Here is a 21,025-nt window from a genome sequence, read left to right on the forward strand (position 1 = left end):
AAGAAAGCTCTGATTGAGGGATTTGGATTCACCACTGAGGAGTATAGAATTAGATTCAGGGGGGCTCACAAAACCCAGACCCAGTCCTGGATTGATTTTGTAGATTTCTCAGTGAAGACACTGGATGGTTGGTTAGCTGGACATGGTGTGCAGGATTTTAATGGATTGTACAATTTATTCATGAAGGAACATATTTTGAGTAACTGCACAAATGAAAAGTTGCATCAGCATTTGGTAGACCTAGGTCTAATTTCTCCCGAAGAATTGGGAAAGAAGGCAGACCACTGGGTCAAGACTAGGGTGACAAAGACAACCACTGGGGGTGACCAAAAGAAAGTGGTCCCAAAACCTCCCCAGGGGAAAGGTGGTGAGAATCCCCAAGATAAAAAGTTTGAGTCTTCCAAAGGGCCCCAAAAACCTGTTCAGGTGGGTGGGACCCAAACTACTCCCTATGTGCCCCAACCATATAGGGGGAAGAACTTTGATCCCTTAAAGGCCTGGTCTAATACCTGCAAGAAGCAAGGACACTTAACTGTAGCTTGCCCCCAAAACAAAGCCCCTAAGGCACCCAGTACAGCTACTCCTGGGGCAGCAAGCATACAAATGTGATCAGAGGTGTACCCTGAGCAAATCTGGGAACACACTGAAGCCAGTCTAGTCTCCTTGGGAGAAGTGGAGTCTGCCACTGTAGCTGTGTGGCCACCCAACTTAAAGAAATACTTGCAGTACCCCTGGGTGAATGGCACTAGGGTAGACGCTCTGAGGGATACAGGTGCCAGTGTCACTATGGTGAAAGACACACTGGTTTCCCCTGAGCAATACTTGATTGGGAAGTCTTACCCAGTCACCAACGCTGACAGTGTCACCACTAGTCATCCCATGGCCATGGTAACATTAGGCTGGGGGGGGGGGGGGGGGGGGGGGGGTTACTGGCCTGAAACAGGTAGTGGTCTCTCCAAAGTTGCCAACTGCCTGTCTGCTTGGAAATGATCTGGAATCCTCAGCCTGGGCTGAGGTTGAACTGAAGGCCCATGCAGCCATGCTGGGCATCCCTGAATTGGTGTGTGTGCAAACCAGAGCACAGAGCAAGAGGATGGGTGAAAAAGTAGGTCTGGAGCCTGGAATAATGGCCAAGCCAACCAAGAGAAAAGGAAAGAAGACTGGGGAACCAGCTTCTACACAGCAAACCATTCAGGACCCCTCTCCCCAGGGAGAGGATTTGGATACCCCTGAGGGAACTGAGTCCATGGAGCTTGACCCTTACCAGGTTGAACTCTTGGGCCCAGGGGGACCCTCTAGGGAAGAGCTGTGCCAGGGTCAGCGAGACTGTCCCACTCTTGAAAGCCTGAGGCAGCAAGCTGTTTCAGAAGCCAGGGGAGATGTCAGTGGTACCCACAGAGCTTATTGGGAAGAGGGATTACTGTATGCTGAGGCAAGAGACCCCACTCCTGGAGCCACCAGGAGGGTGGTAGTGCCACAGAAGTACAGGGAGTTCCTCCTAACTTTGGCTCATGACATCCCCCTAGCTGGACATCTGGGGCAATCCAAAACTTGGGAAAGGCTAGTGAGTCACTTCTACTGGCCCCAGATGCACCAAAAGGTGAAGGAGTTTGTCAGCTCCTTTGTCACCTGTCAGGCCAGTGGCAAAACAGGTGGCCACCCAAAGGCCCCCCACATTCCACTACCAGTGGTGGGGGTCCCCTTTGAAAGAGTAGGAGTGGACATTGTGGGTCCACTTGAGCCACCCACAGCCTCAGGGAACAAATTTATTCTAGTGGTAGTGGATCATGCCACTAGGTACCCTGAAGCAATTCCCCTTAGGACGACTACAGCTCCTGCAGTAGCCAAGGCCCTCCTGGGTGTCTTCACCAGGGTGGGTTTTCCTAAGGAGGTGGTTTCAGACAGAGGTTCCAACTTCATGTCTGCTTACCTAACACACATGTGGAAGGAGTGTGGGGTGCAGTATAAGTTTACTACCCCCTACCACCCACAAACCAATGGCCTTGTTGAGAGATTCAACAAGACATTGAAAGGTATGATCATGGGGCTCCCTGAAAAACTCAAAAGGAAATGGGATGTCCTGTTACCATGCCTGCTTTTCGCTTACAGAGAAGTGCCACAGAAGGGAGTAGGTTTCTCACCCGTTGAACTTCTGTTTGGTCATCCTGTAAGGGGACCACTTTGTCTTGTAAAAGAGGGCTGGGAGAGGCCTTTTCAAGAACCCAAACAAGACATAGTGGACTATGTGCTTGGCCTAAGGTCCAGAATGGCTGAGTACATGGAAAAAGCATCCAGGCCAGCCAGGAGCTCCAGAAGCACTGGTATGACCAAAAAGCTGCACTGGTTGAATTTCAACCTGGGCAACAGGTGTGGGTTTTGGAGCCAGTGGCACCAAGGGCTCTCCAAGATAAATGGAGTGGCCCTTACCCTATCCTAGAAAGAAAGAGTGAAGTCACCTATCTAGTTGACCTGGGCACTAGCAGGACACCCAAGAGGGTCAAGTTCTACAATGACAGGGCTGACATCACCATGCTGATGGTGACTGATGAGGAGCAGGAAGCAGAGAGTGAACCTCTCCCTGACCTCCTCTCTTACAGCCCAAAGGATGGGTCAGTGGATGGTGTGATCTTATCAGACACCCTCTCTGCCCAACAGCAGACTGACTGCAAGCAAGTCTTGCAGCAGTATGCTAGCCTCTTCTCCCTGACCCATGGTCTGACCAACTGGTGTACCCATGATGTGGACACTGGTGACAGTGCACCTGTCAAAAACAAAATCTATTGACAGTCAGACCAGGTCAAGGAGAGCATCAAAGCTGAGGTCAGCAAGATGCTGGAGTTAGGGGTCATTGAACCCTCTGAGAGCCCCTGGGCCAGCCCAGTGGTTCTAGTCCCCAAACCTCATCAACAGGGCGAAAAGAGAGAGATGAGGTTCTGTGTGGACTATAGAGGGCTCAACTCTGTCACCAAGACAGATGCTCACCCTATCCCAAGAGCAGATGAACTGATAGATAAATTAGGGGCTGCCCAATTCCTCAGTACCTTTGACTTAACTGCAGGGTATTGGCAGATTGGCATGGCCCCAGGAGCAAAAGAGAAAACAGCATTCTCCACCCCTGATGGACATTATCATTTTACTGTGATGCCCTTTGGGTTAAAGAATGCCCCTGCCACTTTCCAGAGGCTGGTGAACCATGTCCTGGCTGGGCTGGAGTCCTTTAGTGCAGCTTATCTTGATGATATTGCTGTCTTTAGCTCCACCTGGCAGGATCATCTGATCCACCTTGGAAAAGTTTTAGAGGCCCTGCACAATGCAGGCCTCACTATCAAGGCATCCAAATGCCAGATAGGGCAGGGCACTGTGGTGTACTTGGGCCACCTTGTAGGTGGAGGCCAGGTACAGCCCTTACAACCTAAGATCCAGGCCATCATGGACTGGATAGCTCCAACAACCCAGACCCAAGTCAGGGCATTCCTTGGCTTGACTGGATACTACAGGAGGTTTGTGAAGGGGTATGGGTCCATTGTGACCCCCCTCACAGAACTCACCTCCAAGAAAAAGCCCAAGAAAGTGAACTGGACAGTTAGTTGCCAAAAGGCTTTTGACACCCTGAAAGAAGCAATGTGTTCAGCACCAATTCTAAAAGCTCCAGACTATGCCAAGCAGTTCATAGTGCAGACTGATGCCTCTGAGCTAGGGATAGGAGCGGTCCTATCCCAGACCAATGATGAAGGCCAAGACCAACCTGTTGCTTTTATAAGCAGGAGGCTACTCGCCAGAGAGCAGCGTTGGAGTGCCATTGAGAGGGAGGCCTTTGCTGTGGTTTGGTCCCTGAAGAAGTTGAGGCCATACCTGTTTGGTACTCACTTCCTGGTTCAAACTGACCACAGACCTCTCAGATGGCTAATGCAGATGAAAGGGGAAAATCCAAAGCTATTAAGGTGGTCCATCTCCCTACAGGGAATGGACTTTGAAGTGGAACATAGACCAGGGACTGCCCATGCCAATGCAGATGGACTTTCCAGGTTCTTCCACTTAGACAATGAAGACTCCATAGGACAAGGTTAGTCTCATCACCTTTCGTTTGGGGGGGGGGGGGGGGGGGGGTTGTGTGAGAAAGTGCCCTCTTCCTTGCATGGTATGCCCCCACTTTTTGCTAAATTGCTGAATGTACTTTGACTGAGTGTACCCTGGACTCCTGCCAATCAGGTGCCTAGGGCCTATGTTCCTTCCTTAAACACACAAACTCCAAATTGGCAAACCCTGGCCACATGTCAGCCCCTAGTAAATGGTACCCTAGGTACCCAGGGCCTTGTGACCAGGGAAGGCCCCTAAGGGCTGCAGCACTCATTGTGCCACCTTTAGGGGCCCTGTACCCTTACACACACACACTGCCTTTGCAGGCTGAGTGTCTGGGTGCAGGACAAAATGAAGAGTCGACATGGCACACATCCCTGTGTGCCATGCCCAACACCCACACTGCCAAGGCATATGTCAGTCACCCCTCTGGCTGGGTGCCTTATGCCCTTGGTGTGGGCACAGGAGCAGGAGCCCTTTGCCCCTACAGTACCCGGGTCCATTCCCGGGCACTGTAAGTGCAGTGCTGCCATTTAAGAGTACATGGTGCTGAGAGCTCGTCAAACACGAGCTCCACAGCACCATAATGGCAACACTAAAGACTGGGAAGTTTGGTATCAAACTTCGCAGCACATTAAACCCACACTGATGCCAGTGTGAGATTTAATGTACCAAGCACCCCAGAGGGCATCTTAGAGATGCCTTCCTACAACTAACCTACAATCCACGTCTGCTCTGAGGCTGCCCAGGCTGCCACACAGCAGACACGTTGCTGGACCCCTGGGTGGGAGAGCCCCTGCTCTCCCGGGCCTGCAACAATGCACATCCTGGGTGAGGTGATAGATCTCCTCAGTCAGGATGAGCAAAGGGAAGCTTCAAAGGCCTGCCGCCTCTAGGAGTTTCCCCAGGCCACTGCAACCCCCCACTCTGGTGGGAAGCTTGGCCGGAAACCCCATACAAGGACAGGGGATGTGCCAGCCTGCCAACCCCACCCCTCAGGTGGGGGAGGCGAGGTGAAGCACATCTCCGGGCTCTCGCCATCTTGAAGATGGGAGGCCCTACCCTATCAGGATTAGGCTACTGCCCCCCTCCCACAGGAGAGGGGCAGGATAGGGAGTGTACCCACCCCAGGACAAGGACCCATTGGTCCCTGGCCTTCACCTACCTGTAACGCCCCTAAATCTAGTATTTAGGGGCACCCTGAACCTTCCTTCCCCAGATTCCAGATTCCGACACTACAAGAAGAGCGAGAAGAAAAGAAGACCTGCCCTGCAGCTGCAAAGGAGAGGGAGACACCAACTGCTTTGGCCCCAGCCCTAACGGCCTGTCGACCTCGGACTTGCTCCTGCTCCAAACCCGGCATCTCTTGTGGCCAGCAACCTCAGAAACCCCGGAGGACCTGGCTACCTTTGAACTCTAATCCCCTGGGACTCCCATGAGTAGAGGCTCTACTCAGAACCTACCTTTCACCCCTGGCAGCAGCCCGGAACCGCGATCCCAGCCCACTCTGTACCCGCCAAGCCTGGCCGGTGCTGGAGTGAACTAAACCCACGAGGACGACCCCACGGCGACTGTGACCCAGAGTCCGGCACCCAAGGACCCCCCTCGACTATCCTGAAGAAGCTTGCAGCCTCAGAACAGAGTGCCACCCCAACCGCGATCAACAAGAGGGTAAGATTTCCGACATCAAAAGGCACCCCTGCACCCGGCGCCCCACGGCCCTCTGTGCCCAATCCCGGGGTACCTGCCTATCCTCCAACTAACCAACTTACCCGTCGAAGTGGTGGTGGCACCCGAAGAGTCCTCGTCCCCGAGCCTGCAGTCTTTTTCCAAACTGGAGATTTCCCATAGAAATCAATAGAGCGCCCGACGGCTCAAAAGCACCCTGCAGCCAGCCGCCCAAGTGGCCCTGGCAGTGAAAACTCTACTCTAACCTACTTCCCCACTTGCCCTGAGTAAGTGACCAGGAGCCCAGCTCCCACAGCCGCGTGGCTTGCCCGACAGCAGCCACCAACCCAGGCCCCCCTATCCCTCATAGGATAACATTGGGCCTAACTCTCTCTGCACCCGGCCGTCCTGAAACCGCTGAGGGTGAACTGACTGTACTTACCTGACACTGGGGGACCCCTGAGTCTATGCCCAGAACTTCAACTCTGCCAGTCGAATACTTACCCTTAAACCGCTAACTTCATTTTCCTCATAGGGTAACATTGACTGGCTTTTTCTTGGAAAATCTTTTAAGTGTGAACTTTTCAAAACTCAAAATATTCACTAAAAATCAGCCGAGTACCAAAAACGAATTTACTCACCTGCTCTTAGGTGAACTCCCAGTGCTGGATCTTGGTGCCCAGCACTGACTCTGAAAAGTACCCACAACTATACTTCCCTTTAACTCCTTTTTCTTCCATAGGAAACCATTGACTGCTTTTCTGTGAAATTTCTTCTAAGTGTTGATTTCTGCAATTTCTAAATATTCCTAAAAAATCGTATAACATCTGAAAACGTAATTACTTACCTGTTTTGGATAAATGTCCCAGTACTGAGTCTAGACACCCAGTACTGGATTACAAAAGTAACAATAACCTACTGTACCTGTAACCTATATTTCCTTCCATAGGGAATCATTGGTTGTATGCTCTGAAATATTTTCTAAGTGCTCACTTTTGAAATAGCTAAATATTAGTTAAAAATCATTATAGTACCAAAGTCGACTTTCAACAGCTGATTCTGAGAACTGACCCAGGACTGGATCTAGGATCCAAGCCTGGAATTACAAAAGTAATCTACAAAGTAATCTGTTGCATATAATCTGAATTTATCATTGAGCTCAATGTATTGTGTTTAGAAATAGAGTTGCCTACTGCAACTATTTGTAACTGTTTACTAAAAAGTCTATTGCATATACAAAAGTATTTTTATGAAACATCTGTCGAGAAAGTATATTTAATTCTAAGTGTTGCTTCTAAAATAAAACAAGCATATATTTTTTTATATACAAACCATTGGCCTAGAGTTCAGTCATTGAGTGTGTGGAACTATTTGCTGACTGAGGGTGTACAACAAATGCTTTACACGTCCTCTGATACTGCCTTACTGCTCGACCAGGCTACCACTTTGGAGAGTAAGGTTATATCTAACTTACCCCTTTTAAACCCTTGGGGTCTGTGGACTCTGTACACCCTGTACCTATTAAGGAACAGTATATTACAGAGCCACTTTCTCACACTCCCCAGCCACTGGGAGCACTTTCTTTTGCCCTCTGGGTCTCACAGAGGGGGATTCAGCAGGGAGCTGTCTTCACTGGCTCCCTGCGCCAGCCTTTCGCCTGGCTCTCCTTCCTGGGCTTCTCTTCTCCCTGCGCAGAGGCCCCTGCTTCTGCGCACTGGTTCTGGTCTCTTCTCCTGGCGCTGTTCAGGATCCTGGGACAGTCAGGGGGTTCCTCCTTCCAACTTTGCGCCAGAGTCCAGCACCCTCTGCCTCAGCAGACCACACCCAGAGAGAGCTTCTCTTTCTGTGCAAACACTTTTAAAGAATTGGGGAGGGGCTGGCAGGAAGTCTCTGTTTGCCCTATCATACAGCGACATATCACTTCTCTGCCCCTGCTCCCTTCTTGCTGCCCAGGCCTCTGGGTTGGTTCAAAATTGTGTCGTCCAGGGTCTCCTCCACATAGTCTCTGAAAGCCACTTCCTCCCCCCCCCCCCCCCCCCCCCCCCCCCAGAGCTGCCTTCTCCCTTGTGCAGCTGGTGCCTGGCACCAGGTGACAGCTGCTGATGGATTAGCCTGTAGTTCTACCCATCTTCCTTCTTTGGAGAGGAGGCCTTAGCTCCTGGAAGAAAGGTCATTAATCCAGCCTGCTGAGGTCAGCCCCAGCCAGCCTTAGTTATGGCTGACTTAAGAGAAATATGGCATTTCTGGATGACCCACAAGCAGTACAAATATGACTTTGGACTCTGCAGAATACTTCTTCTCACACCCGTTACAGTGACTTAAGGCCGTGTCTGGAACTTGTAGGCCTTAGGAAAGTGACACTAGCTCATGGGCTCCATATCCCCATAGGGGAATAATGAACTGAAAACACAGTGAAACACACTGACTTTCCTGGCATGTATCTTCCCAGTGTATAAGGCCGATTCCATATCACCACCCAATTCTGCATAAGTCCTGCCACACCATTCACCTTGTATCTGCTCCTGGGCTGCGCACACCAGGAATCTCCCCTGCGCAGCCGTACAAGTGTGCACATGCATGTACACACATGTCTGCAGGTGACCAACCGGTGCCCCTTACCTCCAGCTGCAGCGCAGCGGCCTAGTCAAGCTAGGGTACACCAGTAGAATCCACCTGCAGTACCCCTGTTAAGACCCTATACGTGTGCACACGCCGGTACACACGTGTGTGCATTTAACAAGTCTGGTGCCCCTTACTCCAGCGCCTGGTCAAGCCAGGGGGACACCAGTAAAATCGCCATGCAGTCTTTCATTATAAGTTCACTGTGGGTGAGTCCCAACTTATGAGGCTCCCTCACAGTAAAAGTTCAGCAATTAATTGCTCAAAAATCTGGGCGGCCCATAGTGTCAGAACCACCTTCTAACACAATGCTTCAGCCCATGGGACACCTCTGTGGTACCTATGCCCTGGGTACCTTAGTGCCATATACTAGGGACTGATAAGGGTACCCCAGTATCCAATTTGGGATGTACCTAAGTACTGAACACAACAATTTAGAGAGAAAGCAGATAGACTGGGGTCCTGATTAGCAGGATCCCACTCAGACCAGTCAAAAACCAGCATAGCACCAGGCAAAATGTGGGGGTAACCATGCAGAACGATCCTACCATCCTACAGAGACTTTAGCTTGTTCCTCACTTTCCTGATGTGAATTCCATTTGAGTGGCTTCTCAGCTGTTCATTGCGGCTCCTCACCCTTAAGACAGTGTTCCTTGTTGCCATAACATCGGTGCGGCGTGTGAGTGAGCTTTAAGCTCTGTGTTAAGCTGCCATATACCACTTTCTACCCCGACTACATAGTTTTGTGGACACTGGCATCTTTCTTGCCTAATGTTGTGACAACGTTCCACATAGATCAATACAACTTATTGCTGGCTTTGGGTGGGCGGAGCTAGCCACGCCTGCTAATGGCCGCTCTGTAAGCGAGCTCGTGCGGTCGCTTTACAATCCTGCAATTATCCTGCACTAGCAGCCTGTCTCAGGTGATGAGACGAACACATAACCCTGTCGGAAGACCGCGGCAATAAGTACCCACTACAACGATGAGTATAATCGCTCCTGGATCCCCTGCAGTTTGCTCTCGACCCGCGGCCGACATGAGGCCTAGGAGGAGCACATGCACGGGATATTGCAGTCCGCGGTTGTGAAGATCGCGGCACGGGGGCCCTGACTCGAATCGGCGTCTGCAGCCGCGCAGCGACGGTGGGGCGCTGCTGTGTGTTCCCGCGACTCTCCTGCATTGTGCCCCTGTGGAGTGGAGGGCCTGCCTACGACGCGGAGTCTGTGGAGGAGAACGGCGGGACGGAGGTGAGCGCCACCCAACGCACGGGCCCCTGCGTCAGTCTACTTTCAGTCAATGTTCACAACAATCGAAGCCATGTAGACTAACATAGATGGGAAGATCGATACCCTGACCTATAGAGTGGATAGTATGTCTGAGCGGCTCGATCGTCACACGGAGAGAATAAACATGGCGGAGAGACGGATATCGAACTCTGAAGACGCACAACGCCAAATGGAAACAAAACAAGAAAAGGTCGAGAAAACACTAGCTGCTATTATGGCGAAGTCAGAAGATTTGGAGGCGAGATCCCGCCGCAACAACTTACGCGTCATGGGCATAGCGGAGACGACCAACACGGGGAACATGGAGCGCTATATCGAAAATCTACGAGTGACTCTCTTTGGCAGGGACACGTTCTCGACTGTCTTCATCATTGAAAGAGCGCACAGATTGCTTGCCCCGCCGACTACGCCGGGGGCCATACCGCCCCCTATCATTGCAAAACTCTTGAACTATAGAGATCGGGATGCTGCACTTCGGCAAGCCAGGGAGTTGGTTAACCTGACACATGAAGGGATGAACATTTCCATATTTCCTGATTTCACGCAACAAGTCCAGGAGGCGCGGAAAAAGTTTATAGCAGTCAGGAAATCACAGCAGGACCAGAATATCCCATACGCGATGCTCTACCCAGCTAGGCTCCGGATCACAGACGGGGGGGGGGAAACAAGATCTACAATGACCCTAAGGAGGTCCTAAAATTTCTGCAGTTGAAGGGTGCCCAGGTACCGTGCAGAAGATCACCGAGAGGCGCACAGGAGGGCCAGGGACACACTTCAGACGTTGAATGATGGACACTTTTCCCAGATCTTTGGATCGTACTGGGACATTGCAGTTTGTTTGCAGCTGATGGCGCGCTGCATGGACACAGATAAGTGCACGTCACAAACACTTGTCTTAGTTTATGGTTCCTGAACTCTTACTGTGTGGGGATTGCATACACGCACGATGGGGAGCATTTCTTGATGCTGTGGTCTGCAATTTGAGGCTGCTGAAGTGGGTGGGTCAGGGGGAGGGCAGTGCTCACAAATTGGGTTTGTTAATGTGATTGAATTACCAGGGTTGCTTGAATTACAATAAATGCATTCTTTGACCTTAGCGGCAGGACATAGACACAATTACACTTGATATATTGTGATGAACATGGGCGGGAAGTATACCTGTGTGACATGGAATGTCAGAGGGCTTAATACCCCCAAAACAATCAGGCAAGTGTTCGCCTACTTAGATCGTCACAGCGTACAGATTGCCCTCCTGCAAGAGACACACCTGAATATGTCCTCTGAGGTTAAAATCGTATGTAAATGGGCAGGATACAAGCTAGCCTCTTCGTACTCTTCTTACGCCAGAGGGGTACTCATACTAATGAAGAGAGGCATAGCATTTACGCCTATTAAAACATATGTCGACAGAGTGGGGCGATGCGCCATGGTGCATGGAAATCTGGGACTCTCCCTCATCACTATAATAAACACTTATGGGCCCATAGCAGACGAACCGGATACTTACCTGTGACTGTACAGCACTCTCCGAGGATGGCCTGAAGCGGACATTGTGTGTGGGGAGGGGACCTAAACACATACCTGGACTCTCAACTGGATAAATCAAATCCGCAGGGGTTACGTGCACCTAAGATAGCGCAGTGCATCAATGATGCTATGCTTGAATTTGGTCTTGTAGATATCTGGAGACTGCGAAATGGTACAGCTAAGGAGGGTATGCATGCTACACCTGCACACAATAGTTGGTCCCGATTGGACTATTGGCTGTCAGAATCCTCCCATGTACACTGTCGGATCACAATCCGGTGCTGCTCTCCTTTAATCATGCGGCTAGTGTTCATCACCCATATATGTGGCTTCCGTGCCCAGGCTCTTTTAGACCCAATTTATAATAATACTATCCGGGAAGCCATTGAACAATATTTTGCTGTAAATACGGGCACAGTTGATAGTGCCTCCACACTGTGGGAAGCTTTTAAAGTGACTATCAGAGGGGTTTGTATCGGCACCACAGCAGGCATCCTTAAAGACCTTCGTAGCCAACTGACGCAGGCTGAGCACAAACTAACGAAGTTAGAATGGCAATACATACAGTCCTAGCACTGAGACCCTAGCCCGTATACACGAACAAAAAAAGGAATACGATTCGCTTGCAGACTCTGAGATCCGCTACATTGCGCACCAAAATGTGGCGCGAGCGTATGGTGAGGGAGGGCGCCCGGGCAGAAATCTGGCCACCAAAATAAAAATTTGTGAGGACTATCACCACATAACTAAGATTACTGACCAGCAGGGCACGGAGCATTACGCCCCTGAGGCGATAGTGGAACAGTTCCTTAGATTCTACTCTGATCTATACACGGCACAAGGGAGTGCGACGGACTCAGAATTGGACGACTACCTATCCAACATAGCCTGTGCGTGGCTGTCCGATGGTCACCATCAATATCTTTGTAAACCGATAGATGAGGCGGATATAAAGGCGGCGGTGTGCACGTTACCAAACCAAAAGGCGCCGGGGCCCGACGGACTTACGGCTGAGTTCTACAAAGAATATATTGATATACTTGCGCCATTTCTGCTTGAAATGTATTCAGAGGCACATGAAACTGGTGTACTGCCATCGTCCCTCCGCCAGGCCCTGATAACCACGCTGTTAAAAAAAAGATAAGGCTCCGGACAGGTGCGAATCATATAGGCCGTTGTCTCTGATAAACTTAGATACTAAGATTCTTGCGAAAATATTAGCTACCAAGCTTCAGCCCCTCAGGCCCAATCTGGTCCTCCCGGACCAATCGGGATATATCCCTGAGCGCTCCACGTCTAATAACTTGAGAACCATCTTTGCCATGTTCCATGTATTAAACCCCGAACTGCCAGACGCCACGGTCCTACTGAACGCGGCAAAAGCGTTTGACTCCATTGAGTGGAGTTACATGTTTCATGTACTACGCCGCATGGGCTTCCCGCCCCTGTTCTTGAGTTGGATACGACTTTTGTACAACAGCCCCATGGCGCTGGTGCGAGTGGGGAGACTGACAGCACAACCATTTCAAATATATGGAGGTACTCGTCAGGGGTGCCCCCTCTCACCTTTATTGTTTGCACTGACCCTAGAACCACTGTGTAGTGACTTAGTCCAGACGTGTAGAGGATTTTTAGATGTTTATTTGTAGTTGGTTACAAGTCATCCAATTCAATCCATTACAAGATAGACAAGACCAATCATAGACCCCACCAGGAGCAGCCATTGTAGTGCTCAGCCCTTCTCAACTGACATCTCAGGCTCCCAACATTCTGTACTACATCATAGAATGAACATTCCACTGGCAAAGCAAGAGATGCAGTGCATAACAACAAAGCCAGGATATTACAAACTGGCTTGCATCATACGACAGTGCCACAGAGAAACCGCACTGAACTTCTTACATCGCCCGGTAGGTATATCACTATATGCTGATGATATGGTGTTATTTGTGAGGGAACCTGATCGGTATTTAGCGCAGTTGTTAAGAGAATATATCCGCTTCAGACTCTTCTCAGGACTACAAATTAACTGGGAGAAATCGATAGTTATACCACTGACGCCGAATACGCCCACAAATATGGACTACCCTTTAGTATGGACCACAGACCCGGTGAAATACTTGGGGGTGTGGATACATCGATACCCCGAACTGGTGATCAGGGAGAACTACGGCAGAGCATGTACCGCTCTCGAGCAGCAAGTAGACCGATGGAACAAGCTGCCACTCTCCCTGGCGGATCGAATAGCAGTAATAAAAATGGTTGTGTTACCACGCTTTTTGTATCTATTCTGTAACATCCCAATCAAGCTGACACAACGGTTTTTCAGGAACATTCACTCCTCTCTCACTCACTTGATATGTGGTGAAAACAGGCCAGGGTAAGCGGGACTATACTTACACTGGACTACACTAGGGGGGGTTTCGGTGCTCCGGACCTCTTTATCTATTAACTCTGTGCCAAAGCGCAATAGGCCTACTATTGGTTTAGACCGCATGCTTACACTTCACATGGTGTAGTGGAAGATGGGGACGCACACCCTACTCCGCTATCCTGCGTCATCACACACACAAACAGAGGTACACCACGAACGGAAATCAATACGATTGACACGGCTATCGCAGCCTGGCATGCTATAAGCAAAATGACTAATAGGCTCCCGGTTTATGCTCCGGCACTGCCTCTTGCACATCATGCGGCCTTATCGGTGACGAGAGAAAAAGGCCCGCTCAGGGCGCTGAGCGAAACGGGCAGGGTGACTATGCAAGGCATTTACCCAGATGCGCACTTCCTTACAGCAGAAGACCTGAGTTACATAACTAACCCCTCGCCGTTATTTAATTTTACCATCCATAGGCTGCGGTAAGCGAGCAAAGCTCACTATACCACATACCCATCAGAACCCCTGGTGTTGCCAGCTGCAAACGCTACTGGTGGCACCTACTAGACGTAAACTAGTAACGAAACGCTAGAGAGGTGCGAGATGGGAGGGATTTTGGATCGGATAGAAGTTTGGCCTGCTGGAATAGTAGCTTGACTCCACCGCTATTGGAAACGGAATGGGACCATATATAAGTTGACCGGTGCCCTCGCGCCTAATGGCAACTTGCGCATCATACATTTTAAATACATACATCAAGCCTACCACACGCCTGTTAAACTACACAGATGTGGCCTCAGGGACAATAGTAATTGTAAAAGATGTGGCCAACCGGATGTGGACTTCTTAAATTTGGCATGGGGGTGCAGACTAGTGCTGTTGTTTTGAGAAGGAGTATTACAACACCTACAGGAAATGACTGGGATTGCATTGCAGTGTGTGCCTTCCATATGTTTGTTATGCTATGTACCTCACTTAAAAGGTGTGTTGGGGAAATTTGTGCGCGTGGTGCTGTTACTAGCCAAGCACCGCGTAGCGCTGCACTGAGAAAGTACGCTGGCTCCCAAAACTAAGTGCTGGGTAAAGGATATGGTATATTGTAATGAAAATCTGGTGTTATACGCAGAAGAACTACCAGCTGCATCTCGACCCAGAGATATATGGGAACCTTTACGTCAATATCTTCTAAGACTGGCCTCCACTGACACACAGGTTGATTAGCGTCAATATTAAGCTACTCAAATGATGTACTGCCACAGGCTCTTTCACTTCTGTCATTAAAAGTGTTGAAGAATCAAATACTGGTAATGTTTAACTACTGTTGGGGTAAACATTTATGGCTGTATGATTGTTTATATTGCACTGTCTTGCGCGGCAGCGGAACTGCAAGTATTATCTCAAATGGCAATTAAAAAAAAAATTGCTGGCTTTCTACAATCTTCCTCACCCCTCTAAGGAGTAGGATAGACTCCAAAGTTTGGACGCATTGGCTCAAAAGCTGACTCTGGAAGGAGCGCGTGCACATTCTAACAGAGCCAAAGCCCCTACCTCTGTGTTAGCACATGGAGTCACTGTCCTAGACATCTGTTAGGTGGTTACGTCAGTGTCCCTACATATGCTCACAAATCACTATTGTCTGGATGGTCAGGTTCACTGAAAAGGGCATTTTGCCTGCTTGGTCCAGCAGGACTTTCTACATTGAGTCTATTCACAGAGCCACCTCCAAATAGGTTCAGGAATGGTACCTGCTTAAAAGGTGTGAAATCTATGGCTGGAAGGCTCTATCAGAAGAACAAGTTACTTACCTTCGGTAACGCTCTTTTTGGTAGAGACTCTGTCTAGCCGCAGATTTCTAATTGATCCTCTCTTCTACGAGTGGATTCCGTTCCTTATAATGTCCCAACTTTAGGAATCTGTACACTAGTCACACCAGGCTGTATGTCTTGGGGCATAGACAGGCTTGAATTCAACTGGCATCCACATACAGGAGTGGCACCCATATAGGCCCCACATGCCATTTCCAGAACGGCGTCAGTGCGGAGCCACCTAGTGGCACAGAGAGGTACTGCTGAAACGTTTCTGGATCCAGTCTAACACCTGGAGAAGATTCAGAAGATGAGGACTCTGCGGCTAGATAAGAGTCTCTACCAGAAACAGCATTACGGAAGGTAAGTAACTTGTACTTTAAGTAAAGAGTAATGTGTTATGTCACTTGAATTCTCATGACATCTGTATACAAAATTCATTTGAGATTATTTTCTAAACGTTTTTAGAAGTGCAAGACCTTAATGTGTAAGCTTTAGACCCAAAGCCTCAATGTGGCACAGCTTAGCACACATACTGATGCACGTGCCATTTTATTTGGCGTCATATTTGGTTGTATTGTACTATCCTTTACTTCTGTTGGACCCATCCTATTATTTTAAGCATAAAGAGACAATTGTACAGCCTTAACCCCACTGACTTTTTTCTTTTTATCTTGTCAGGAGTGGCCGTGGCTATGATTGAGGGTAAAGCCATTGCTGCCATAGTTGGGAGCCCCCCAGTGGCAGAAGGAGGTGGTGACTGATGCGCAGAACGTGGGAGGATCTTTGCCTGTGGGCGCCCCTCAGAGGACAAAGTGAAACTCTCATCTACTGTTACTCAGACTTGTGCATGTTTAGTGCAATAGCCCAGCCCCTCTTTCACTCATGTCTGTAATATTCTAGTGTTGTCTGGCAGATGTTCTTCTGTAAAATCTTTTGCTTGTTTGGCACACAATGGACATTCTCACTTGGTTACAGTTTAGTAGAGGATGAGGAACCCCTTCATCCTGTAGACTTTAAACAAGTTTTGGGGTGGGGGGGCGGGGGGGGGAGGGGTTCCATACGTCACTCAAAGGGTTCTCCTAAACCACCAGTGCCCGTTCTCTTGCAGCAGAGACATCTTCACACCTTCACTCGGCTGGGAGAAATCATGCCATGCTTTGCCTCCAGTGGGGTAGATTGGTATTCGCATGCAGTGCCATGGGCAATCTCGGCAGTCTGCCTCAATGTGTGGTGTTGGCAGGACCCACACAGCTAGTATCCATTCCCACCCTCCACTCACTTATCCTAAAGAAGATCTCAAACAAATGCTGCTCTACACCTCCCTTTAAGTTTGTGTATTTCTGCTTCGGATATGAGCAGGGGGCGGCTTCTATCTAGGACCAGAAGAGCAGTGTTGGTGTCCGCTCCTTTTAATCGTGGCTTAGGTGGTTCTTTTTATGTATAAGAAAAATGTCCATACCAATTAAGTTTACACTAGTCGTGTCCTTTACTAGATTTTATGAAGTAAAATAAAGGTTATATTGTGTGTTCATTTCTTCTCTCCAGGCTTGGGCGCCTGGGCAGTGCTTCATTTGATGGGTCCTGTGGGTACTAACGTGATCTGCGGCTACAGTCGGGACAAAGTGGTGTTAAAGTCTTGGCTCTAATGTTCCACAGTGTGTGGTGTTTATGTGGTGCGAGAGGAGCCCATGGTATTATCCCGGTCGTTGATGTATTATTGCATGTCCAATGAAAAGGCAGACCAGCTGCAGTGAAGTTCTGGCCCAAAACGACCTCTGATGAAGATTACAAAACACCAGATTCGCGGAGGAAGCGGGCATTACTTAGGAGAGCTTTAGAGCAGCGTTTCATTGTTGGTGGAGCTGTATTGTTTAGGATATCATTCACCCTTCCCTGCCATCCAAAGGCAGGGGTCTTTCCCCTCTGTTCTTAAATACCTGGTGTGTTCCACAGGATGCGAGCTGCCTGCTTAGCGCCCTGTGTGAGCCCGCCTATGTAATTATCTCCCCAACAGTATGGCACGAGATGCTATCTTTAGGTGTATGTATTCCTGTCTGATTTTAGTCCTTCTGTTTTCAGCGCCTCTAGCCAACTGTAGTTTAGCTTCGAGTCGCAAGGATAGTTTGGGGAATTAATCTTTTTAAATCTGTTTTATTTTTTTTCTTGCCTTCCTTTACTCTCGCAAACTGTTTCGGGGCTGTTGGCACATGGTCTGAGTGCGAGGATTTCAATGGATTTCTAGATGGTTTCTTTCTTATTCTTTGAAAATGTAATTTCCATCACACGTTTTATGTCCACTTATTTTGAATGAGTTGTTGCGTAGCAGTGAACAAGTCACATCATCATCAGCTGTCTATAAAAGGGTGTTGAAAAACTGAACAGGATACTTTCAGGGTTTCTTTTATTACTTAAACGATGCAAGTGTGTTTTGATACAGATTAGAAGAATCTATCACACCTGCGAATATTATTACAAAGACTATGGAAAGTGTTTTATGAAGAAAAGATCACATATAGGAAATCTGCTACATAAACTCTTTGATCACTAAATGCAACCTATATTCGGAGGTAGCCCATTGTAAACACGCATGGATTTAGCATAGACAGTACTTTTTCCTTTATCAGGTGCTACGTCGCTATGTAGATAGTTACAAGTGTAGCCTGGCCCTCTCTCAAGTCACTTGCGATCTGCTGACCAATATACTTACAGCTTTCGACTAATGAGAGCTGGAGAGCTGGAGAACTGCACAACAGCAAAACTCCTGTGCTCTGCTTTTGCTTCAGTGTACTCTTTCTGAAAATGTACCCCACATGCTCAGTAAAGACAATCGCAGATGGCTTGGCTTTCATTTAGAAGAGCATGGCTACTAAATGCATTGTTGGTTCTGCTCAATAGATCCACATTTGTGCACACGCTTTTTCAAATTCTCTGGGCCAAAATTCCCAGATGAGGGGAATGCGTTCCTGGCTGCTAGTAACCAAGTGTGAATGTTACTCACCTGCTAACCCAGCTCACTTGCTTTGCTGCAAAGGTCCTCATGTATGCCTCCACTTTCCAAGCCTCCTGATCACCTCTTGCCCGAGAGGACCTAAAGCCATCTCCACGAACTCGGAGCCACAAGCTGATGGGAGCCCCATTGGCGTGTCTCACCCCTCCTGTGAGCCCAAAACGCAAAAGCTGCTCCTATCTTTGCCACGCTTGTTGAGATGACGTGTCACAACTGTGGTTTCATTCTCCTTTGTTCCACTTTGAAAGGTTATTCTTTGATGTTGTAAGTGACGTGCGTTGTTTTTTAAGTGACTAGTGCTCTTGTTCTTTCCTCAATTGTGTATGTAACTGCAAATTTCTTTCCCAGTCTGCAAAAGTGACACCAACACAGAATGCAATACAACATTGTATTAATGTATCTCTTTGGATATAATGATGTAAAACTTTTTATTGTATTTTGGTCCAAAGCTATTCTGACATATGTATACATATCTGGATTACTGCAGCTGATTTGTTGCAATAAAAGAAGAACAGATAAATGCACTCAGGTGACTGTATTGTGGATTACTGTGAAATATATATATATATGCCTACTCAGTGCCCCCCATTTGGAAAGACTGGTTGTGTTTAATTGCTCTTCATTCAACTTCATAACAAGACCCAGTGCGGTATCGTCATCAATGTCCGTACCTATAAAGTTTTCGTCTGAACATAGTAGGTAAGAATGCTTAATGGTACCTCAAACCCCAGAGGAGTCACATGAGGAGTCTCTCAAGGCTCTCACTTATTTACTTAAGGCTGCTCATGGACCACCAAATACAAAATGCCTAAGATTTTATTCCTACGCCGAAGAACCATTTCTAAAGGATACATTTGACTGCAGATTCCTCACCTTGTAAATAATCCCAGTAGCCAGACTGGATCCAGAAACTTTCAGAATGTCTCCTGCGCACTGCTTGGTGGCATTGTGCGGCTCTGTGCCTACGTCGCTCCACTCCAGCAAAGCCGCATATAAGGGCTACCCCTCTGAGCTGATATCAGTTATTTTTTTCTGCTCCTCCAGATGTGGATATTGAGCTTTTCCCTAGTCTTTGACCAGACTTTGTCAAAATGTATCAAGTGTGCAAGCCAAGGGTTCAAGCCGTGCAGGGACTTTTGCAAACAAATGTCTGTGACTGACCCGCATGAAGTCTGTTTGTGGTGCCTGGGGTCAGACCACGACTCCATAGCCTGTGGGAACTGCGCCCAGATGTACCCAAAAGCTCTACGGGAAGGCCGAATAAGAAACATAATGAATCCAAACAAGAAATGCCCCTTTCCTGTCAATCTTGATTTCCAAAGAGGGCGTGAGGAGGTCAACCTGCCACCCGGTCTAGTTCTAATCTCCAACAGAGTTGATTCCATTTTTAGTCCCGATACATCCAGACTTTCCAGGTTCGTCGGTAACGTTGCAGCAAGTAGAAGCCTTCAAGAAGTCTATGCTGCAACTCTTCAGCACTTTGCCATCTCCCTCTGGTGTACCTTCAGGTGCCAAAGAACCACAGGGGCCTCCAGTCGCGTGGCCTCCAGTCAGACTTCCACCAGCGGGTCTGTCTTCTGCGCCGTCTGTGCCCCTTAGACCCACATTTGATTAGACTCCTACCCCAAAGCCAGTTTCAGCCCCAGCGCCATTCCCTACACCTGTACCGATCGCGTTGACGCTGACTCCATCGACAACTGTAGCCTATAGTAATATCCTACTCCTAAGCGAGTCCACCATGATCTTGACGGAAGTATCGCCTGGCGCCACCCTGCGCAACCAGTTGGCAATCCTACTGACTGACACCTTGCCATTACCACATGGTTGGGTCCAGACTTTACATAATTTATTTGGAACGGATTCTGATAATAACTATCATGACAGTATGATTGTGTTTCCCAATATGATGAGAAAAACTGGAATGAAGATCTTTAGGATGCCAGTGGGCATGACAATTGGCCCGATACAGAGGAAAGAGTCTTTTTCACTGTCATGATGCTGTCAAGGTTAGCTGAAGTATAAGACCTATAATCACTGGAAATAAAACCAAAAATATTGATCTATGTTTTATAACTTCGCTACCAAAATAAAATGATGACTCAGCGCAGTGGCAAATAATAAACAAAAAAAACGCACTTACCTGCTTCTCCTGCTGACTCTGTCTGCCGGACTCCTTGGTGCTTCTTTCTTCCAGAAGTCCTTTGGCCAGCACAGGCTCCTAGACACTCCACCCAATCCAGACCCTGCACTCATTCTGTGAGAGCAGCGCATGGATTGGTCTGAACAGCCTGGTTAGGCGCTCACAAAAGGACTGGGAGCCTGTGCCATTTCTCCACCCAGCTGAACAATACAGCTGGGTGGAGAAATTCCAAGTGCGCATATTTGTTTGGATAGCCTAAGATAGCCTAAGAACTGGCATGCGCTGTAACAAGTACCCTCCGGACCTCCTCCCAGTCTCTGGCTAGTGTCGAGAGGATTGACTAGCCCATCCCTAGACTCGGCAGCATGAGCTGCCAGTGAAAAATAAAACGATAATAAAATAGTTTTATTATTGTTTTATTTTTTATTCTCAGCGGGGCAACGTTCCTCTGCCATTGCGGAGGAGCCGCTGTTTCTGGCTAGGTTCCCACTGAGCCACTGTTGCATTTAGCA

At 48.6% G+C, this 21,025-nt stretch overlaps 1 protein-coding gene across 4 annotated transcripts in view; it reads left to right on the forward strand.

Moving 5' to 3' along the window:
- LOC146869886 (vesicle-fusing ATPase) overlaps positions 1-18,897 on the forward strand; it is a 1,522,848-nt gene extending 1,503,951 nt beyond the window's left edge. For all 4 annotated transcript variants that reach the window (XM_085623863.1, XM_085623829.1, XM_085623831.1 and 1 more), the window contains one exon: positions 16,045-18,897. In XM_085623863.1, coding sequence (XP_085479989.1) covers positions 16,045-16,062 — 18 coding nt within the window. In that variant the 3' untranslated portion in view covers positions 16,063-18,897. The remainder of the gene's footprint in view (positions 1-16,044) is intronic.
- The last annotated feature ends 2,128 nt before the right edge of the window (positions 18,898-21,025 follow it).

This window comes from Triturus cristatus, chromosome 1_1 (assembly GCF_964204655.1).
Source record: "Triturus cristatus chromosome 1_1, aTriCri1.1, whole genome shotgun sequence".
Classification (NCBI taxonomy): Eukaryota; Metazoa; Chordata; class Amphibia; order Caudata; family Salamandridae; genus Triturus; species Triturus cristatus.